At 45.8% G+C, this 23697-nt stretch overlaps 1 protein-coding gene across 1 annotated transcript; it reads left to right on the plus strand.

Moving 5' to 3' along the window:
* The first annotated feature begins 1715 nt into the window (after positions 1–1715).
* Positions 1716–10599, plus strand: Gins3 (GINS complex subunit 3). Its single transcript, XM_075977008.1, has 3 exons — positions 1716–1966; positions 3772–4005; positions 9240–10599. Exons 1-3 carry the CDS (start codon positions 1781–1783, stop codon positions 9468–9470), a joined length of 651 nt encoding a protein of 216 aa, XP_075833123.1. The 5' UTR covers positions 1716–1780; the 3' UTR covers positions 9471–10599.
* The last annotated feature ends 13098 nt before the right edge of the window (positions 10600–23697 follow it).

Here is a 23697-nt window from a genome sequence, read left to right on the forward strand (position 1 = left end):
TGAAAACAATTTTATCCCTGCCATCTCTAATACACTTTTCATTAAATATTCCGTGATCTATAGCAGGGAGACTTCTCAATGAACCCATCATCAATTGAAAACATTCGGTGAAAATACATTTGATTCCTTACCCTACAAGATATCCCAGCTTAATTCAGTCTGCCTCAAATGTCCTCAGAACACACCAGCCTATGGTGGGCAAAATCATCTATTTTATAACAAGACATTGACTATCTCATGTTATGTATCGAATGCTGCATTGGAAACAAAAGCAGAGTGGGTGCGTGAATAGCTTTTGTGCCACTGTGAAGTGACAGGCTGGGAGTGGGGCCGCTGGGAACTGGGAAGCAGCTGTCTGTAAGACGCGGATACACTCAGGAAGTTGACAACAGTGGCTGCACGTGACTAGCTCACCCTGAGTTTGCCTCTGATCCTGCCATGTCAACAGGAACGCTATTCATAATTGTTTTGAAAGATATGATCTCGCCATGGAACTCCGTCCGGCCTCAAACCTGAGATCCTCTTGCCTAGGCTCTGCCCTTGCTGGGATTCTGGGCATGGACCACCATGCTTGACATTACTGGGACCTTTTAAAGTAGCTGCCTAGAATAAATTGTTTTATAGTGACTAGTGGTGGCGTTAAAAGAAGAGGGGGAAAAAAAGTAAAGAAAGCGATGTAAATTCTTCATTCATTTAACGCAAGTATTTTGGCAAGAAAAAAAAACAAGTGACTGTTGCTTAGCATATGTAAAGTTCTAGTCCGTATTTAGAAGGCTATTGCTGAATGTAGTGAATTATGTGAATACGTTAACAATTTTTTTTTCATTCAAAACCAAAAAAGAGTGAAGATGAAAGTCATGCACACCTCCCTTCCTGTGAGCACACCGCTCCCAAACTCCAGCACCCCCAGGAATGCCCTTCTACAGTAGGGAAGTTCTGCATCACGCCTCGCAACAATCCCCCTCCACCTGTATCCATGTGTGAGCAGTGCCACCCATCCAAGCGCCCAGCAACTATGCGCGACCTTTCCTTTGCTCTCTTCAGGTACGGAACCTGTGATAACACTTGGTACTGAACTCCCGTGTGTAGGGTGGCTGTCAAAAGACCAACTGGACTAGGATTTCCTAGTCTAACTTCCTCTCTTGGGAACCTAAACTAAGAGCCACAAGAGGAATTTGTCAGTTGGCAGAAAAGCAAGCTGGAAGGTCCTGAAAAAGACTTTGCCACCCAACCTGGCCCCGTGCCCCACCAAAGTACCACAAATAGTTCGTAATTCAGCACACAATTAGACATTTGGGCTAGAGCTTGTGTTTTAGTTTCTTCTGTTGTTTTCGAAAACAAAAATTAACCTATCCGTGAAAGGACTGTAATGAAAGCGGATTTAATGAGGAGTGAAGCAGATAGTATATAACGGTTTTATTTGAAGTCACCAAAGATGTTTTTAAATTTCATACATTTATCTAAAGGGCTGCATGAATACAGTCCAGTTAGTACAAACGCTGACGGTCCCTTCAGGTCATCAAGCTTCTAAGTACTTTTCCCAGCCTAGACTACCTGTGGCGAGAGAACTTCCGGCCGACTCAGCCAGTGCTTCGGAGCAGGGCGGTGGCTCTGGTCCCGATCAGTGGCTTCATCTATTGCTTCTGCCTGAGCAGCCGCAGGCCCGCAGGGATCGACTGCTCGGGTCTGGCGAGCCAGGCGCGGGAAAGCGAGTTTGAAGCAGGGCGCGGTTCGCAGAGCGGCCCGGCCCTCTCGTCTCCCGACGCTGCCGCCAGCAACCATGTCGGAGGCTTATTTCCCGGTGGAGTCGGGCGCGCTGGGACCTGAGGAGAACTTTCTGTCCTTGGACGACATCCTCATGTCCCAGGAGAAGCTGCCGGTGCGCGTGGAGAAGCCCATGCCGCGTCTGGGCGCCTTCTTCCTGGAGCGGGGCGCGGGCGCCGACTCGGACCAAGCGCTCCCGCAGGTGAGGCGAGCCGGGGAGGCCGCGGGGACCCGGGGGAGCTGCCCAGCGCTCGGACTGATTTCCTGCCATCACCGAATTCATTTCTAAAACTCTCCAAAGTTATTGGCTTTCCGAACGCTGAAGGATTGGCTGCAGCCGAGTGCCTCAGGGCTTGGTCCGGCTCATGTTTTCCCTAAAACTTTTTTTGAGGTGTGTGAGTCTGGGGGCTGCAGATCGCCTTGTGCGTTCTGCACTGATGACAGCGTCAGCAGCCTGTTCCCAAGGGCCGGTGATCCCCCCCAAGGGCCGGGGGATGGTGGGGTAGAGGTGGGTGTGACTTAACAGAGGTTGAGTCGCTCGGCCAGGGTCCCACAGAAGCCCATGGTGGCTTAACCAAGTCAGTCCTCGGTAAAAAGTTGCTCATACACTTTTCATTGTTCAGAGTGAATGTGGCAGCTCCGTGTATTAGCCCCTTTGCCCACCTAGAAAACTGACAAAGGCTGGGTAACAAGGTCAGGGGCCTCTAGGAAGTGATAAACTGGGATTCGAACCTAGCGCCTTATGGCTTCAAATAGGAGATTTAATTTCTGGCTCGTCATCTCATCTCATCTTGTCATATTGTTTTCCAATTCTTTTAAGACTTTGAGAAACGTAGACATTGACCCTTTCACCGTCACTGAAGCCATGATGTGGGTTGGGAAGGGACTGCCACCTGACTTCAGATTGATTCCATTTTGTTCTCTTCTACCAGCGTCCAGATTGGTGCATTTATACCAAAGAATATTTTTAAATTATTTTAAAATATTAATTTTTATATTTTTATAAAATATTAAATATTTTATATATTATATATATTTATATATGTTTTATAATTTAAATATTCATTTACTTTGGAAAACTTCCACTTCTGTCCTGTTGTTGTTCTTTGTCATGTTTTCATTGCTGTTGTTATAACCTGTTTTCTGTCTTCACTGCATCTAACATGAAACCTCAGCCTAAGCTGACCTCGTAGAACTTGAAAGTAGCGCAGTGATGCCAGAGGCTGGGGTAGGGGGTGACGACTAGATTAGCGGGCATTGCTCTGATGTGAGCATTAAGGAGTCCTGTGTGCTGCTGAGTAGCGAGTGACTGTAGAGTATAGTGAGGTGCTTGCTGTTTTGAAGAGCTGGGGAAAGGATTTTTAATGTTTTCACTTCACTACGAAGAAATGTTTGAGGTGGGCACTTAACTTGATGTAAACGATATACAGTGTGGAACTGTACTGCATCAGCATCTAGACCCCCATAAACATTCCATTTTAACTTACCCAGTTAAGAAAATAAATAAGGGCTGGAGGAGTGACTGCTTGCGTACAGTTCTTGATGCATTAGTATGAGGACCTGAATCTCTATCCTCAGCACCCACATCAAGAGCCAGGCATGACTGTGTCTCTAACTCTGGCAGTGGTGGGGTAGGGACTGGGGTTAACTGGCCAGCTAGTTTAACTGAACTAGGTAGTGCCAGGTCAACAAGAGAGCTATCTCAAAATTAAGATGGAGAAGGCATTGTGACAGCAGCCTCTGGCTTCCACACATACCATGGGTAGCAGGTAGGCAGTGTGGGTCCCTGCCCTACGCTGACACATACACCCACACACATGCGCTTGCGCTGAAAAGGTAAATACAATTTTTAACTCTATGGTTCATTTCTTCAGATCACGTCATAGTGACTTCCTCATTAGAAGAGGCAGTATTTCCCAGAAAATATGAATTTCCTTTTTTTTTTTTTGTCTCCACATACACTGACTGTGCCTTTGTTTTTGAATTCTGCGCTCTTGTCTGATGCAGGGCACGAAGCTGGAGTTTCCCTTGTGGCTGGCTAAAGGCCTCTTTGACAACAAGTGGCGCATCCTGTCCGTGGAACTTCCCAAGATGTACCAAGAGGGATGGAGGACTGTGTTCAGTGCAGATGCTAACGTCGTGGACCTCCACAAAATGGGGCCCCACTTCTATGGGTTTGGCTCCCAGCTTCTGCACTTTAACCATCCAGAGAATACATCTATCTCCCAGTCTCTGCTGCAGGTAAGCGGTGTGAAGTATTAGGATGTGCATATGTTAGCAGCCAGTGATGGCAGTTACCAGACGTCATTTTCACCCTATGCGTTAGTCAGAGTTCTCTAAAGGAGAAAGAGACAGAGAGAGAATGAGAATGTGTGTCTGTGCGTAGGGTCTTAGAGCTAGAGAGCTGGCCCAGTGATTACATACTGCTCTTTCAAAGGACCCAAGTTTGTGCCTAGTACCCATGTCAGGCAGCTCATAACCACCTGTATCTCCAGTTCCAAGGTCTCTGACACCTTTTTCTGGTGTCCATAGCCACCGTGTACACAGACATTGATATACATACATAAAAATAAATCTTAAAATTTTAAGCTATTAAAAAATTTAAGATTATAATCTAGTTACAGCATTTCTCCCTTCCCTTTCCTCCCTCCACTCCTTCCCCATGTGTCCCTCCCCATTCTCCATCAGATTCAGTCTTTTTTCCACTGATTGTTATTGCACGCATATATATATATATATATATATATATATATATATATATATATATATATATATATATTTGCGTATACATATGTATTCCTATATATGACCCGCTCAGTCTATATACTGTTTCTTGTATGTATGTTTTAAGGACTGATCATTTCAAAAAAAATAATAAGTTGAAAGAGTACCCGTGGGCTCTCAGATCTATAAAAAGCTTCTAATTGGAGAAGAAAACTATTAAGGGGATTTATTAGATTGGCTCACATGATATGGTCTCAGTGGTCCAGCAATGGCTGTGTCGCACAGAAGAGACTAAGAATCAGTAGTTGCGCAATCCCAATCTGGTGCTAGAAGCTGGAGGACTCTTGGAGAACTGCTGGTTCTAGTATCAGCTAAGAAATGCCACCCCGACAGGATAGGGGAACGTGCAAGAGTGAGGGCAAGCAGATGCAAGCAGACGAAAAGCAGCTTCCTTCTCGTCCTTTGATCTGAGCTGCCATCAGAAGGTGCTGCCTAGGTTTAGGGTGGGTCTTCCCATTTCAAGTAAAGAAAATCCCTTCTAGAGCTTGCAATTCAGTTGACTCTTTTTTTAAAAAAAATATTTATTTATTATGTATACAATATTCTGTCTGTGTGTATGCCTGCAGGCCAGAAGAGGGCACCAGACCCCCTTACAGATGGTTGTGAGCCACCATGTGGTTGCTGGGAATTGAACTCAGGACCTTTGGAAGAGCAGGCAATGCTCTTAACCTCTGAGCCATCTCTCCAGCCCTTCAGTTGACTCTTGATCCACCAAGTTGACAACTAGGATTAGCCACTGCGCTTAGGGAAACTTAGGGAACGTATGGTCCATAAATTTGGTTTGTGCTATTCTTGGGTGACCTACACTTACACTGTGTCTGCCAGATTGTTTTGTTTTTTTTAATTGATCCAGGGATGTAGATCAGTGATCTAGTGCCTGCCTATTATATGTGAAGCCATGAGTTCAAGCTCTAGTACCATTAAATATAACCCAGAAAGGTTTTCCACGATATATCCTGGAGGAGTGAGAAGGGGACTGAATGATGGATAAGATCAAGATTTGTGTGTGAAATTATCAAAGAATAAATAAAAGATACTGTATTTTAAAAGGGAAAACCAGTTAATCCAACTGCTGTCAGTCACCTGACCAGGTGGAAAGCTTGTTTACCTGAAGACATGCAAAGGAGGAGGGAGGAATAATTGCTCCTTATAAGTTAATGTATATACATCTTTCCCAGATGATGTTCCATCTTAGATCGTTTTAGGATACTGGCCAGAAAGCCTAAACATGTTTTCTTTAGCCCCCTGGGGCCTCTCACTCATGTGAAGTCCTCTCTACTTTCTGCCATACAGCAGCTCACTAACTTCCATTGCAAAAGGTGTGGCTTTCTCTCATCCTCTCCCCTGTCTTGCTTCCTTAGGCAAGGATCTATAGCTTGCCCTGCCTGTTGGTTTTCTCAGACTTTAATAAAATTCTCCTCTGGCTTCAAAACAAAAAAAAAATTTACACAATTATAGGGTCCTATGTAATGTTTTAATATGTGATGCTTATGTCAGGTTAAACATAGCTATCTTTTCAGTATTAATTCTTTTGTGTGTGTATGGTATGTTTATGTGTTAAGTGAGTGCTGGTGCATTCTTGCCCATGGCACACATGGAGTGGTCAGAAGACCACTTTGGGTGTCAATCCTCACCTTCCACGGTCTCTGTTTTGCTATTGACTACAGTTAAACTAGTCAGTGAGCGTCCCAGGAGTCTCTTGTCTCCACTTCCCATCTCACCACTGAAGCAGTGAAAGTACAGCTGTCCAGTGCTGTGCTCAGCTTTTCCATGGGTTCTGGGAATTCAGACTCAGGTCCTCATGTTTGCTTGGCAAGTGCTTTACCCACTGACCCACCTCCCCAACCCCTTAATCATTGCTTTTTTAGCGTTTGGAAATGTGCAGTTCATTATAACCCTCCATAGCCACTTTATTGTGTGGTAGCACTCCAGAACTTCTTGTTCTTATCCGATACATTTAAAAAAATATGGCCTGCCTATTCCTTTTTGTATTTACTTCCTAAAAATTGGAACCATCAGGAAATTGAAGAAAAAAGACAAAGGTGATGGTAGATGATAGGTGGTAGGCACATTGTTAAACTGTTATAGCCCAGTTGAAGGTCTGGACTGGAGCACCTTTTGGAAGTACTCGAGTTTCTTGTTTATCTGTTAGGTTCCCTTCTTCTGGAATTAAAGCGTGGCTCTCATTAATCTGATCTGTGATTTACTGAAGCTGCGTGGCCTGTCTTAGCATCAGTTTTTCACCTGTACGACAGACGTAACAGTAACATCAAAATCACAGAATTAATAAACAATGCAGTAGTCACGTTTCTGCTGTGATAAAACACCATGGCAAGGCAGCTCACAGAAGAGTTTGTTGTGGGCTTACTGCTCCAGAGGGTAACAGTCTGCCATAGCAGTAAGCAGCCAGCATGGTAACTGCAGCAGGAAACTGAAAACTCACTTCCCTTACAGTAAGCACAAAGCAGAGCGAGTACATTAGCCCGTAGGAAACATTCCCATTCAGACCACTGCAAACTGTAGCTAAAACAGTAATATATATATTACTGTCCTTTGTGGTATATCCTATTTTAACTCTTCTTAATTATTCTTGTAATGTCAGAAAAAAGGGATCCTTTGTGTCTCCTGAGCAATAAACAGTCAAAAGACTTTAATGCCTCCTTTTTAGTTTTATACAAACTGTTGGCTCTTATAAAACTGGAGAGATTGCTTATAGGTTAAGAGAGCCTGCTCTTGCAGAGGACTTGAGTTAGCTTCCCAGCAACCATGTTGAGTGAGTCTCAGTGGTCTAGAGCTCCAACTCCAGGGGACCCAGTTCCTTCGTGGCACCTTGGTAGTCACTTCAGCAGCACAGTAAGAACCTGTCTCAAAAAAGAAAAGAAAAGAAACAAAAACAAAAAAACTTGGGGCTGGTGGGCTGTGATGGTACACACCTTAACCCCAACAGTCAAGAGGCAGAGGCAGGTGGATTTCTCTATTTGTTCAAGGCCAGCATGGTCCACATAATGAGATCCTGTCTCAAAAACAATAACAAAAAGTTTGGGTTTGGAGGGATGGCTTAGCAGTTAAGAGCACTGACTGGTCTTTCAGAGGACCTAGGTTTGATTCTCAACACGATATGGTGGTTCACAGCATTCTGTAATTCCAATTCCAAGGGTATCCAACACCTTTTTGTGGTCCCCCAGGTCCTGCGCATATGTGGTACAAGACATATATGCAGGTAATATACTCATACATAATATAAATATAAAGAGAAAAAGCATTAAATCTTATTTTGTGACTGCCTGATACCACAAAATTAAGGAAGGAAAGAAAGAAACATTGCTATTCATTCAGTAAAAGAAGTCCATACATAGACTACAGACCAGAAGGTTGATGCAAGTTCACGAAAATGCAGAATGCAAAGCATGTTTGTTTACCAATATTTGGCCTTTTGGGTATCTCGTTAAGTTACTTGGTAGACCTCTAACTTGTTCAGTGTTCTAGGCTGGCCCGAATTTAGGATCCTCAGCCTCCTAATATCTTGGATTACATTCTGTGCCAATAGGCCCAACTCCCAGCACTTGTTCTTGAATTAAAGTTTTCTTAAAATAAGTTGTGTGTTTTCTTTTCTCATCTCTGCTTTCAAGTGTTTCAGAGTTGCTTCTAGACTAAATGATTGTCCTGTGAGACAGATGTGAAAGCTGAATTGGGGCTCGTGGTTTTTGCTCAGCACAGTGGTGAAATGATGCCTCTTGATCTTATGCACCCCCATCCTGCTCTTAGACTGAGAAAAATAGAAACCGAATCAGTTCATCCCAGATCCCATCTGGTTGAAAGCTGTTGGTTACAATTCCTGTAGTCATTGTTACCAATAACAACACGCAGTGCTTTTCCAGGGGCTTACTATGCGCCAGCCTCTTGCTATCTGCCCTACATACATTGCTTCTCTAGTTTTAGTGACAATCCATTGGATTTCCATAACAACCTATTTTATTGTAAAAGAAACAAAGGCTTTCTTTAGTAGTAGAGGGCATGCAAGCCTCCTGGGTGAGTCCTGAGACCAAATTCTTTGAAGCCATCTAAATATTCCAGTATGGGGGCTGGATAGAAGGCTCAGTGGTAAGAGTACACGTTGCTCTTGAAGAGGACCCGAGTTCAATTCCCAGCACCCGCTTTAGGTGGCTCACAGCTGCATGTAACTCCAGCAACAGGAGGGCAGGTACATTTATATCCATATACACATAGCCACATAATTTTTAAAAAAATAACAATAATGTCAGATATGGTGGTGAACACTTTTAATTCTAGCACTTGGGAGGCAGAAACAGGTAGTTCTCTGAGTTCCAAGCCAATCAAGGCTACATAGTGATACCCTGCCTGATAAATAAATAAATGAATTAACGAATAAATACATAGTGATACCCTGCCTAATAAGTAAATAAATAATGCTCCAGTTTAAAAAAACAAAACAAAAAACATCTGAGGACCAGCAAGATGGCTTATCACGATGAAGGCACTTGCATCTGAACATGATGACTGTGTTAGGTTGGAGGAAGGAGTGTCTCCCACAAGTTGTCCCCCTAACCTCTACACACATACATGGTATCACATGTGCCCTCTGTCTCCCCTCAAAAATAAATTAACAGGTCTTCGATCTGTCTGGCTTTATGAGATGTGGTATTGGCCCTGATTCTCTTACTCTTCTTCAGACTTTTATTGGCCGGTTCCGCCGCATCATGGACTCCTCCCAGAATTCTTACAATGAAGACACATCTGCACTAGTAGCCAGGCTAGACGAGACAGAGAGGGGCTTATTTCAAATAGGGCAGAAAGGACTGAATGACTTCCAGAGCTGGGAGAAGGGTCAGGCTTCTCAGATCACGGCATCCAGCCTCGTTCAGAATTACAAGAAGAGAAAATTCACTAATATGGAAGACTGAAAGTGGAACAGAACTGCAGCTTGTGGATCTCTGTGTCCCTCAGAAGACCACTTAGCTTCATGACCCAACTACTGCCTCAGGACTTCAGCAGTCTCCAAGCTTGGAACTATCTGGTTGGTGGCAGATGTGGATGCTTTTGATCCTATTGGTCTTCCTGGACTTTAGTTACCTGCTGTTCCACAGCGTGGGCCTTTTGACCCCAAGACTGCAGCTGAGATTGAGCTGGTCTTAAATAGGGGTCATGGACAAATGCAAAGTCAAGGTGGAACTAGGATTCCTCGAGTGTCTGGTCTCCTTGGCTGCAAAGGACAAGCACAAAGTGGGCCATCTCTGCCTGTTCACAAATTTCTCCTCAGCTGATTTGCCTTACCTTCCTCATGGCTGGACAAAGAACGGCACCCCCACTATGCTGCCCGCCTGCTGGGACTTACCCCAGTTCCCAAAACAGGAAACTGGGAGGAAAGGGGAAAGTCAGATGGATGGCATAGCAGAAGGGAGGAGACATTGAGCTTCTGTGCCCTGTAATGAGGGCTTTTGAGCTAGAACCACATCCCTCAGTCCACCCAGAGGGGCCACGTTCCTGTGTTTGTCAGTGATCTCTGGAGCACTGGCACACGTCTTCTGTTCCCTGTCTAGAAGAGCTGTCAGGGAGGTGCTAGGAGTTGAAAAGTGGTTATTAACTGGGTGTTTACCAGTAATGTTTGCACCAGGGGCTTACACTGAAAAACAGCCTGCAAGTGTTAGTAGGGAAGACGCCTTTACATCTTTTTCTCCAGGAAATATTACAACATTAATGCAAAGAGGACCCCTGACCACTTACTGGAAATCTGTTTAAAACTGCACCAAACGGAGGGATGAGTTCTCCAGATCCTAGGCTGTCACTGTCAAAAACCTCATTTCCTAAGGCCATTTGGACTGTCTGATGGACAACTTTTTCACACCACCGGTCACCCCTGGCATCCTATAGCTACTGGAAAATATCTTCATTGTAATTTGGAGAGATTTGGGTGTCCAGATCCCACAGATAATTTAATGGATACTTAAAATGACAGAGATGCTTTTAAATACCTGTCTTAGCATGAAATTGCTTTTATCATTTGACTTCATTCTAAATAAATGATGAACTTTACATTTTGTACATGTGTTGTCTAACTGCAAGGCTGCCAGGATTCAGCAGACCATCTAAGGACATGTTCTTTGATCGTATTTGACTGTAATGCTCAAATCTGTATTTTAACAACTGCACTTGTATTTGTACAGTATGCAGGAATACCAGGAGCGTTCTCTGGGAGTGTGCTAGGCCCTAGAAAAATGACACATCATTCCTACCACAGCTTTTGTGCATCCTCAGGGCCCAGAAACCAGGGTGCAAAGATTATATTAGCTTAGCTTTTGGCAGCTCTGCTTTCACAGGTAGCTTTGTCTTTAAAGATAATACTGAGACTGCTAATGTATTTCTCTTTTTAAAAAGCATAAAACTAATTTTCTCAGAGGCCACGTATTTAGAACTTGTTTTAACTTTTTAAACATTATATTATAGTTTTTAAACTGATTTTCAATTACATAATGTCCTTCAAATCTGTCGGACTTTTCCTCTTCCTAGAAACCACCCGCCCCTCTCAAGTTCAGGTTTCTAGGTAACTGTTTAGTTCATTCGAAGAGCTGGGTTTTTTTTCCCTCAAAAAGAATGAATTGTCTCAAATATTAAAGTGTTTCTAAAATTGAGAGAGTGAATGTGCTTTTTTTCCCTTAAGGGCCCTCTATAGGTAACTGACCACAGTACAGACAGAAGACTTCATTCACTCTGCAGGTTTCCCTAGGGACACACTGGGCCAAGGCGCTCTCTGAGTTCTTTCTGCTGTCCCTGACCTCTAACGTCTGGACAACTCCAAGCTTAGGCTATGGATCTTGGTATATGCTGATGACTCCCAAGTTCAGAGCTCCAGCCCGGCTCTTGCCCTCCAATCTGAGACCCGTACCCAACCATCTGCATGATGTCTCCACTGGAGCGTCTGACAGATCGCATCGGGATCAAGACTGAGTTTCCAGTCGTAGTCCCAGTCCACGCTTGTGACCTTTGTCTTCTCTCCTTGTTGCTCTGAACAGAAGAATGTGAGTGCTAGTCTGGCTTTTCCTTCTCCATCTCTTGTAGGCTCACCTTTAAGCAACTGACCACCTCTCCTACCTCCAGTGCTATCACCTAACTGCTCTCTGCATTCACCTTCCTTCTTCAGACTTCTCAGCATCTCCCCGATGCTTTGGTCCAAACATCAGATCCAGCCAGCGTCTTCCCATCTGAGTGGAAATGGCCACCCCATCCATCATCCTCACACTATCTGTTAAAAACTCTGCCTTTGGTCCACTGACCAGTAGTCAGTCACCTTTCTTACTGCTTCTGTAGCAGGAATAATCTGTTTCTTATTTTATATAGAGAATTTCTTCCTAAGAGTTGAGCCTCTTGCAGAGCTACTCATTTCATCCTCAGTACCATTGAACCAGCAGACTGCCGTGTCTGAAGTAGTCACACAGGAATGTGAAATATTAAACATCTCCAAAAGCTCATCTAAGAGTTGGTTTCGGAGCTGCAGAAATGTGGCTCATGCCTGGCAGTCAGGAGGCCTGGGCTCAGTCCTCAGCACTATTAAAGAAAATTCTGCATGGAATTCTTGTTCCGTCACCAATCTTCAAGAACCTCCAGAGAACTTTTTATCTGTATTGAAACAATGGTGTGCGATACCAAGATTAATCTTTGCAAAGAGAACCGTGGAAACCTCTTCCATGTTTCTGGAAGTGTTTTTGTGTTGATGAGGAAAATATGTACTTCGAGGATCTTATAGAACAAAATATAGACTGTAATTATAAAATGACTGGCTAAAAGTGCTTGCTGCCCAGTCTGACCACTTGAGTCCAGTCCTCAGGATCCACGTAGTTGAAAGAGAGAATTCATTCTCTTAGGCTGTCCTCTGACCTCCACGTGTGCACCAGAGCCTGTGTGTGTGCACGCACACAAAATACATTTTAAAAAATTTAATAAGAAATTACTCTCTGCACCATGGCTTCAACATTTGTTCTCTAGTAAAGGTGAGCAGTTTGGTGGGACTGCGGAGATGGCTCAGCGGGCAAAATGCTTGCCTTGCAAACACGATCTGAGTTTGATCCCCAGAAGCCATGGCCAAATACCAGGCATAGTGACTGCACAGTTGTAATCTTGGCCTTGGGGAGGCAAAGGTAGGCAGATCCTTGGGGCTCACCCACAAGCACCAGGCAGCCTCGCCTACTGAGCAAGCTATAGGCCAGTGAGAGACAGTCTCAGATAGACGTACAGTACCTGAGGGGTGACACCAGAAGTTACCTTCATGTTTTCATTCTTATGTACACATGTGCACATGTACCCAAATACACAAACACACAAAGAAAAATAATGAAAGGTCTCGGAAAGCTGGTATTGCTATCTCCTGATATTGCCCTCGTGAGTGATCTCCCTTTGTTAGTAGTGGATAAACGGTACAGTGGAGCGAGGGCCAGTCAGCAGGGTCACTGTACTGGCTACTCTTCTTGTCACTGTGAAAGGTTTATTTTGACTCAGTTGAAGGGGCTCGGGTGCAGACATGTCTCTGGCCACGGGGACATGCAGATGTTACCTCTTCATAACAAAGTCGAGACAGCAAGTGGAGCCTGGCATTAAAGTGGAGCTCAAGGCCAGTTCAGTGACCTGCTTCCTCCAGTGAGTCCCCACCTTCTGAAGATTCCATTATGTCCCTAAACAGCACCACCAAGTGGGGACCAAGAGTCCAAAGGCACGGGGCAGGTCACACTGAAGCAACTCCATCTTACTGAAAGCAAATGACGAAAGCCTGGGTGGGCTGGGCCTGCTTTGGTTTGAGCATATCATGGATTTTTCCGCCTTCTGCTTGTCTGCCTAGTTATTCAAGCAGACAGTGTAGACCAAATGGTTTGCTTGGCAAGTAGCAGCATCCTTCTTCCAGCCCCAAAGACAGGCTAAGAAGACAAGGAAACTTAAAGGGATGCAAGAAGAGAAAGGAGTCCCTGATCTTGGAGTTTGGTTGAAGTTCTTCATCCACTGAGTCAAGAACTAAGGTACAACCAACAGATTTGCTTTGAAGTTTGCCTGCAGAGATAAAACTCCTTTTTCTAAGATAGAACCCCAGACAAGGATGTTAAAAACAGAAAATAAAAAAGGTTTCTTGAGGTAAGAGTAATTGTGGCCTTTTAATTTTTTTTAAACCTTAGCAACATACCTCAAAACTATCTTACAATTTATTTTACAAGAAGGAAATACTTGAAGAAAAATAAACCAGCTTGTATTTTTGTACTTGTTTTTAGAGCATCACGTAATCTTCAAATCTTATTTAAATTCTGTGCCCTTTGAGCAATGTAATTTCAAAAGCCACAGAATTATAGACACCCAAATGTGACTTTCTTATGAGTTTTCCCACATTGGGTGTGTACTGCCCTTCCCTGTCTTCAGGAGTCTGTCTGCTCTGTATCTAGGATATATACTAACGTCATTTTCTTAGGTATCACTCTCTAAAATGTCCTTATGTTTAAGCATGTATGTTGTTCCTTATCGCTACTTAATAAGCTCACTGGCTTTACCTCACTGTGACTCATTGTGAAGTTCTGTCCTGTGCAAGGATCGAGCATCATTTGTGTGGTGGTCACTTGGGGGAAACTCCAGAGTCTGGCAGCAGTGCTGGGCTGTGTCTCCCTGCTGCTGTTGATAGTCCTATTATCCTGTTGTTTCCCTTCTTGTTCGGGTAAAGGTTCGTGGTCCTCACTGTCCCTGGAAGGTCTCATCCTGCCTGCTTTTCCAAGATCCACATCAGAACTAAAGGTCATTATTTCATTCAACTATTTGGAAATAATTTTGGATTCATAGAATAAATGTAAACACAGGACAAAGAGTCTTTCTGTATTCTCTCTCTAATAACTTGAATCGTGGTACATTTTCAAACAAAATGTTAACACAGGTCAACGTGTTAATCCCCAGACTTAATGTAGACTTCACCAACTATTCTACTGATGTCCTTTCCTATTTCAGAATCTGATTCAAAATCCTGTGTTACACTTAGGGATCTATTGCTCTGACAGGTAAAATAGCGTCAGCATGGCATCTGAATTTTGGAAGTTCATCTTACCAGAGTAGTTTCATTGCATAAGGAAGAGAAGGCAGGGTTTCCAGGCCAGCTAGCCCCATTCGCTTATGGGACACATAGCTAGTGAACTTACCGTGAGGGCAGAACTACTCACTGGAGCCCCTAGTGCATACATCTGGCAGAAAAGGATGTCTTGGATTCTACTTAAAATTTCTTAGCATTCTGTCTCCGACAATCAGTAACTTAATTGTCTCTCCCTTTCCCTTCTGGCTCCTTCTTGGTAATTTTCTTTGTGTCTAAATGAGCTTAGGATGAGCACGATTTTATATACCAGCATTATTAACAAGTGCCGGCACAGCTCTGAAAATAGTGCCTGGGAGTCACTTGTTTCGGAACTCAGAGAGCCGGCTCCTGCTAACTCCCACCCGTGGCTAATTACAAAAAAGTCCCAAGCCCACAAGACAATTTCAGCCCCAGTTTCATCCCTGAGGGAGGAAAAATCTGTCTGCCACATGATTTGCATGCAGAACTAAAGCTTGCCTGGGGACGTTTTCTTTGGACACAAGGAGTAAGTGAGTAGCTAAGAACAGAGCTCCAAGTTCACCAGAGGTGGACTAAAGGGAAGGGGGTTTGTTTTGAAGCCCGGAGACTCATCTGTCTCTTCAAGAGCAGAGCAGTATTTAAACTTCCAAAGAACAGTCATCTTCACGTTCGCTCTTGCTGAGGAGATAGCCCCAGATCCTTCTTTCACATTTTCCATTCAAGATACCATGTTTAAGTAATATGTTTCTTTTCAAGTAATGAATCAGTCCAGGAAACACTAGCTGAAGCTAGCTCAGGCTTTGATTGATTTTTCAGAGGGTCTTACCAGCTGAATTTCTCAAATCATTCCAAATATTTTTAGTGGGGAAAAGAGCCATATGCCAATGATAAATTATGCTGCTGTGTGACCAGGCATGGCAGTCAAGTGCTCTGATTTTTTAAGGCCTTTTAAAAAAGTCAATAAAAATTAAAAACCTTATTTCATTGAGATGTTGTTATTTCCTTTTAAAAGGCTTTTCTGCCAACTGCAAATAAACCATATAAAAAAACCATTTGCCTTGGGTTATTGTATGTGTGTCTGTAGAGAGAACAGAGTGTTCCTCTGAGCTAAATGGGGAAGAATGTATCACTGTGGAATTATAGCTCGCACATACCCACCTCCTCCCTGTCATCCAAGTGGTATGGTAAGGTCTCGCGTGGTCCCACACTGCCATGCCAGTCTCCTGGGGGAGATGTTCTCTGTTCGGGGCATCAAGGAAAAGAACTAATGCACGGAGGACAAGCTGATGGAGGCTGTTGAGGGTTTGATCCTTCCAAAGTGAGAGCAGAAGGACCACTGGGAGGAACTAGTCAGACTGCTGAGAATCCCTGATGTTAGCTAGGTGGGCTGATATGTGTCTGTAATCCCTGCTTTCAGAAAGCTGGGGCTGGAGATTTGTAACTTCAAGGCCAGTTTGGGCCACCCTGTCTCAAAGAAGAAAATGGTTTTTGTTTGTGTCCGATGCATGCAAAAAAAAATGTGTAACTTATTTGTATGTTATGACATGTTATAATACAGTGGATGTCCAGAAGTTTCCATTCAGTTCTAATGCAATCATGTTCCTCCTGCAATTTCCCCTTACCCACCACCTCCAGAGGTACTATCCTTCTTGATTTTATGTTTCTCATAAAATTATCCTTCTTGATTTTATGTTATATCAGATTTTTAGATCTGATGAATATATTGTTTTGGTTTGTTTTTAAAGTCTATGAAGATAATATACTCCCAGATGTGTTGCAGCCGGAGGGCTGGGGACTCTTTTGCTCTATCTAGATGGGAACGAAAGCTACATAAGGGGCAGCTCTCTCTACTTTATTAGCCAAGTTCCAGAGGCCCAGGCCTGGGTCTTCACAGCCATAACCTTATGGCTTCTATCATCAGGTTTTGGAAGCTGGAATACTTGCTCTAGGAGTTCAAGGCAAAGGCTTATTGCTTTGCACTTGGAGTATCAACGTCCTGAGGCTGGAGTTCCAGCTCACACGCTTTTGTGTGTTGGGAAGCATGGCTCTTTGGACCTCGGCAGCTCTCTCAATTCAGCACAGGACCTGCTGTCCTCCTGTCTCTGCCCCACCTTTGGCTCTTCCCAGCCTCTTTCCCACAGTCTCAGCTTCTATAGACTCACCCTTGTTCACACTCTGGAACTCTTGAGCTGCCTCCCTAGTGCTACAGTACAGTTCAGGCTAGTCCAGTATCAGGTCTTCTGCAAGGGCAACAAGTACTTTGAACAGTGAAGCCATCTCTCCAGCCTCAATAGAAGCAAGTTACAGGAAGGACTTGCTTGGGCTTTAAGTTTCATTATGGTAAAGAGGGCGTGGTGGAATTCTTGGCAGGGGGAGTGAACAAACAGAGGCTTCTTGCATCTTGGTAGATCAAGAAGCAGAGAGGAGGGCCCACACCTGGGTACTTGCCTATCAAAGTGGCTTGGGCTGCTGCCAAGGGCCATGTCTGGATCCATGGCTCTGCTGCAGCTGCAATCTCTGTTGATGTCCATGGTTCCTGTTACCACTGCACATAGTGAGGATAGGGTTACACAGACTTGGTCCTGCCCCTCACCAACTGCACCAGTCTGGAGAGTGGGCCCTCCACCTCCCCAGGGCAGCACAGTAGAGCTGTCCTTGTTGGTATGGGTGCAAGTGAGCTAGCCTTGAATATGTGAGAGTGGACGAGCTAGCTGGCTTGCCGTGGCATGGGCAAGAGAGAGATAGCCCCTTTGCTCCTCCCCCTTGTCACCTACTGCAGGCCAGAAAAGCTGCTCCCATGGTCATGAAAGTGAGAGAACCAACCTCCCCTCTCCAGCTGCAGCACCCCGGATAGTGGGCCCTGCACCTACCCTGGGACGTATACTAGAGAGGGTCCCATTAATGGGGGTGTATGCAGGTGATTCAGCACCATGACTGCGTGTGGGAGATCTGGCCCCACCCTTCACCCATCACATGGTGTGGGGGAAGATGAACTCCCTCCCATTCCTCACTGCCTATGGCCAGTGGGAGTACTGGCCTGAGGTCCTCAGAGTGGGAAGATTGACACTGGCCCCTACTGTTGTGGAATGTTATTTTAAGATGTGTTACATTTGTTTAATGATGCAAAGATGTGTTGCATTCTCTTAGGTTACATTGTTTAACTCTGTGAAGCTGTGTTACTTTGCCTGTCTAAAACACCCCATTGGTCTAATAAAGATCTGAACAGCCACATCGAAAGGCAGGAGAAGCTTGGCGTTGGTAGCACACACCTTTAATCCCAGCACTTGGGAGGCACAGACAGGCGGATCTCTGTGAGTTTGAGGCTAGTCTGATCTACAAGAGCTAGTTCCAGGACAGGCCCTAAAACTACACAGAGAGAAACCCTGTCTCGGAAAACCAAAAGAGGAAGGAAGGGAGGGAGGGAGGGAGGGAGGGAGGGAGGGAGGGAGGGAGGGAGGGAGGGAGGGAGGGAGGGAGGGAGGGAGGGGAAAGAGAAGAAAAGAAAAAAAAAGGCAGGAGAAAGGATAGCCAGGGCTGGCAGGCAGGAAGAAAATCTGAGAGGAAAGATCGGGGAGCAAGAGGAGAGAAAAGACTCCAGAGGCCAGCTACACAGCAAGCCACGGAGTAAGAAGTAAAGAAAGGTATATAGAATAGAGAAAGATAAAGGCCCAGAGGCAAAAGATAGATAGGATAATTTAAGAAAAACTGGCTAGAAATAAGCCAAGCTAAGGCCAGACATTCATAAGAAAGAATAAATGATTATTTGGGAGCTGGGTCAGGTTAGCCCCCAACGAGCTTGCAAGTAAAGAGTTAAATAAATCAACCCATTACACCCCACTGGCAGCAGCACTAGGGAGAGCAGGCTCTGCATCTTGCCTGGGAGGACCAATAGAGCTGACTGTGTTGTGTGTGTGTGTGTGTGTGTGTGTGTGTGTGTGTGTGTGTGTGTGTGTGTGCAGGTGAACAGGCCCAGGGGGCATGAGAGCAGAGAACTGGTCCTGCACTCCCCCCCCCCAATGTCTGCCATGTGGTGGCAGGGGTGAGGAAGAAAATACCTCTCTCCCTCACCACCTGCCACCTGCAGCAGGTGAGAGAGCTGGCCCCGAGGCCATCAGAGAGGGAGAACTGGCTCTGCCTCTCACCAGTGGCAGCACACAAGAGAGAGGGCATGGCTGACCCTGATGGTGGGGACTCAGGTGAGTCGGGTCTGTAGGAGTGAGAGCAGGAGAGCTGTCCCCACCCCCTCCCTGGTATGGCACAGAATGGTAGGGGTAGGGGAACTAGGCCCTCACCCCACTCCTTGCCCCTCCAATAGAGGCAGGAGAGCCCGAGAATGAGAATAGAAGAGCTGGCCCTGCCCCTCACTGAGGGCAGCAATCCAGAGAGCTGGCCCTGGGGGTGTGAGTGCCTGTGAGCTGGACCTGACATGTGAGAGCAGGAGAACTGGCCCCACTCCTTGCTGTCACATGGGGTGAGCCAGCCAGGGCAAATGCTGGAGAGCTCATCTGGGTGGTGACAATGAAAGAGAGCTGGCAGGCTGACCAACTCAGCTACCCACCCAGGCCCAGAACCAGGACTACAAGGTAGCCCACCCCAACACCTTTGTGAACTGCTGGAGCATGTGAAGGGGCTGAACCTGCAGACACAAGGCAACAACAGGATATCCAAGAGGAGTCCCAATGAGGGCTCAGTATTGATATCGTAGCAGAAGCCAGAGGCACTGAACCAGACCAACGACTCATAGCAATGAGCACTTACAAGTAAAGATGTATAGACTAAAGGGTACACTGTGTGACTCCCTGGACCACACTACAGCTTCCTGCCCAGATTTGTTCTATTATTTGTTCGTTGTTATTATGGTTTTTTGGGTTTTATTTTTAAACTTTTTTTGGTGGGGGTGGAGTTGCAAGGGCAGAGGACAGAAGCAAGGGGACAGGGAGATGAGTGGGATTCATGGATGCATGGAGAGAAATCCATGAAGAATTAATAAAAAGTTGAAGAAAAAGAAGAGAGGAAGACTACAAGTAGAGCAGGGCTTGGCCACCGCTAGTCCCTACATTCCAAGGGTCCCACAACCCCCCAGAGCAGCCCCACCAACTGGGGACCTAGTCTTCAAATGCAGGAGCATGTGCAGCACATTTCAAGTCTAACCCGTAACAAGCAGCAGATCCTGCGTGTGCAGTCAGAAGAGCCTGTGCCGCACTAGTGCTCAGATTGGAATTCCGCCTGTCACGCCTTGCTCACCTATGTTCTTCAGCTCACACGTGGGCCAACCACAGAGCTTGCATTCACCAAAGGCTTAAGTCACTGGGGAGGTGTTTCCCTTCTTGTCCACACTGCAGGGAGCAGGGCCATCTGGAGCCAACAAGGCTTAGTCTACCTGGAGTAGAGCCTTCCAAAGCCTTGCGTGTGACCAGGCCAGGGCGGCCCTTTCTCATGACACCACCTTCCAGCACAGCGTCTACAGGGAACACCGCACTCGTAATGGAAATCTTGCTGGGCGATGGTAGCGCGCCCTTTAATCCAAGCACTCAGGAGGCAGAGGCAGATGGATCTTTATGAGTTTGAGCCCAGCCTGAGCTACAAAGTGAGTTCCAGGACAGCCAAGGCTACACAGAGAAACCCCATCTCAAAACACGAAACAAAATAGAAATGGAAATCCTGGCCCAAGGTACACCCATCAAATAACCACTACCTGCAGTATAAATAGGATTCCACTTTCTGTTTCAAAACAGGGCTCATACTATTGACAATTCAGGCTCATTCCTGAGATTGCACATTGCTGTTTTTGAAATGTTGCTCTGCGTAGCATTCTGCCTCTGGGGTCTCTGGCCTATTTAATCTGATATCTCAATTGGCAGAACACTGAGGAGCCTCTGAATTTGATTGCATATGTCTAATCTACAGACTTGGCTGTTGTAGAACTCCCCGGCCTGCCTCTGCCTCCATGCTCTCTCTCTAGTCCCAGCACAATGATGGAGGGCTTGCTGTGATGAGGACCATAGTGCAAAGGAAGCAGGGCCCAGAGGAAGCGAGCTCCCTTCAGACAGACAGGGCCCAGGCTCAGCGAGCTCCCTTCAGACAGACGGGGCTGACTGATTTCTGTCATCTTGTATGGCTTCTACTGGGAACAGAAGCTTGTCCTATTCAGTCACTCATCCATCTGTCCATCCCCCCAGGAAGGGCCTTCTCTGCCCTTGTGCCAGTGGTAGGCATGGGGTCTGCAGCTGGGGGGTGAGGTGGGGAATGGGTGGCTGGCCATCCGTCCTGCCTTTGTGCAGTTTACATTCTGTGAGGTGAGAAAGATGATAAGCCGGACTGGAGTAAAATATGTGAGGTGAATTAAGTATGAGTGAGGGCGAACAGCTGGAGACACTCTTTACATGATGAACTTAAGAAAGCCAAGGATAGGCGCAGAGCTAGCTATGTGCAAAGGCCGGTGTAAGATATTCGAAGCAGAAGATCTTCCAACCAGTGTCTGGTTCTGGAAGAAGAAAATAAAATCTGTGGTACGGCATGCTTTTGAGAAGGGGCAAAGGCAGGCCCTAGCGGCACGGGTGTGGATGGCAGTGACAGGTGAGGTGGTGGAAAGGAACAGAGTTAGATCCCTGGGGGTAAACAGAAAGGACAGCCCGGGCATAATTAGCTGTTATTTGGGAAGATGGGGGGTGTTCCCTTATCAAACGTATAAGCCCAGCAGGAGCCACATCACTGGCCTTGAGAACCTAGGCTATGGCACCCTTCCAAACCAGAGCTAGGACATGGGGTTATAACAGTTAAGCAAATGCCACAGCCACAGTTCTCAGTGTCCCCAGGCCAGTGCTACCTGTGAATGCATTGGAACTACAAATCCCAGTGCTTTGACCTGGACCTTCCGGCTGCACAGGACACACAGCCTCTTACCGGAGAGATGCTCCATGAAATCAGAATTGCAAGACGCATCCTCCAGTGTGCCCTGCAGTCAAGATGGAGATTCACCTGGAATCACCACACAATGAGGACCGGACCAGCTCACACGGGGTGAGCTGATCTCAAGGTGTAAGAAGAGAGACAGGTCTGTGTCTCCACAGTGCTGGCAAAACTTCCTAGTTGGCTTCTGTGACCCTGGCAAGGTGTGAGAGAAATTCCCTGAAGCAAGTTGAAGCCTTCCAACCAATTTTGAGCAAATCAGGCAAAAAAAAAAAAAAAAAAGAAGAGAAAAGAGGTTATTTTCAACCACGGACCAGCTGCAGAGAGTGTTACCAAATTATCTGCTAAGAAAGCCTACCTTTGGGCTAAGACTACCCCCACCCTGAGTGTGTGCGGGGTTGAAAACAGTTCTGTGCCTTCAGTAGCTCACAATGCAGCCCTCCTTCACAGCCAGCAGAACAACAGGCTTTGACACTTTAATTATTCCAATAGAAACCCGTTAATGGGGTTTTAGTGAAAATAGAATTCAAATAGACTTCAAGTCCCCTGTTTTTTGCAGCCAGAGGCACTGGCTAGAGATTCATTTCCACTGTGCCATAGTTGAGAGTTATGGATGTTCAAGAGTGTCAACAACACAGGGGAAGGTGACTGGCTGCAGCAAGGTCTGTCATAGACCCACAGGAAGCGCTGCCAGCTGGGCACCCCAGGTCGCTGCAGGGAGGGACAGCAGGAACGCTTCTGGGTTGTGCTCCTCTGCCCTGCATGGCATGGGCTCCGCCAGCTTGAATCTTCACAAGATGACCAGAGTGTCCATTTCCATCTTCTTCATAGCTTAGATGGATCATTTCTCCAGTAGGGTCCAGTGTCTCATCTGAGAGCACCCAGGTTCAAATCCAGATTGCCATTTTAGAAGTGCATGATTGGGGGTGAGCCACTGGTCCTCGTTTTCCACACCTGTAAAATGGGAACATAGCTGTGCTTTTTATTTTATTATTTTATTTTTTATTTTTTTATTTTTTTTATGCTCTGAGGAGACCTGTAACTTCAGAAAGAATAATAAAGCCTCAGGGTGAAACTGGTAGGGGCCAGGGTCAGACATCCACTTAGCTGGCAAAGTACTCCCAGGCCCACCCATCTACCTCCTTCATCCTAGGCATATTCCTGTCTGGCAGGAAACCTAGAAGTAATTGGTTCCTCTTACCCCACCTCGACTTTTTTTTTCTCCTATTGATTGATTGATTGATTGACTGAGATAGGGTCTTAGTCTATGGTCCAGACAGACCTGGAACTCAGGGTTGTGTCTCAGCTCCCGAGTGCTAGGATTGACGGCATATCTAACCATGCCCAGCCTCTCCTGATTTTATCACTTCCCGTCCTTGCTGTTCCAAGCTGCTCACAGCGACTGTTGTTTGGGACACATTAATGCAGTGTGTCATGAGGTTACACCAGTGTTTACATACCACATGTCCTCTCATGAGGGACTGAGCCCATGTCTAACTCTGACAGTGACCCAGATAAATGGCGCCCGTTTGCGAAATGAGGGGATATTTTGGAGTTTGGGGGCTGGTTTTGGAATGCTGGGAATCATCTTACACATGCTAAGCAAGAGCTCTCTTCCTGAGCAGCACCCCCGCCGAGCTGCACCCCAGCCCCGGGATAGCTTTCTTATTTTAAAACTCTACCATACTTGTGCAGCATGCTTTAAATTTGTTATATAAATAGTATTTGTTTCTTCATATACAGCTTTATAAACATCTCAAAAGCCTACAGTGAAAGAGAGGCCCCTTTGCTACCACCTCTGACACCCCACACCCTGCTCTGAGTGCCTTCCTGGGGATGATTGCCACTTCCTTCCAAGGCCTTTGTATGTGCACACACAAGCCTGTTGTCTGTGTAGGCGTCGTTCTGTAACCTGAACAGGATACTCAGAGATCCCACTACCTTGCTTGGGTTTGGTTAAAACAGCTTCAGGGTTTGTCGTGGTAAGGTCACCCTCCTGTACCCTCTCCTTCTCTGAAGGGTTTGCACTCTGTATAGAATTTCACAATGCTGCGGTAACTGTTGCTAGACCTACAGTAGATCCGCATGCAAGGCTGCGTTGTGCGGGGCACACTTTTGGAAACAGAACTGATGGATGCCCAAGGGACGTGTGCATAACG

Source organism: Microtus pennsylvanicus, chromosome 6 (assembly GCF_037038515.1).
Source record: "Microtus pennsylvanicus isolate mMicPen1 chromosome 6, mMicPen1.hap1, whole genome shotgun sequence".
In the NCBI taxonomy this organism is placed as follows: domain Eukaryota; kingdom Metazoa; phylum Chordata; class Mammalia; order Rodentia; family Cricetidae; genus Microtus; species Microtus pennsylvanicus.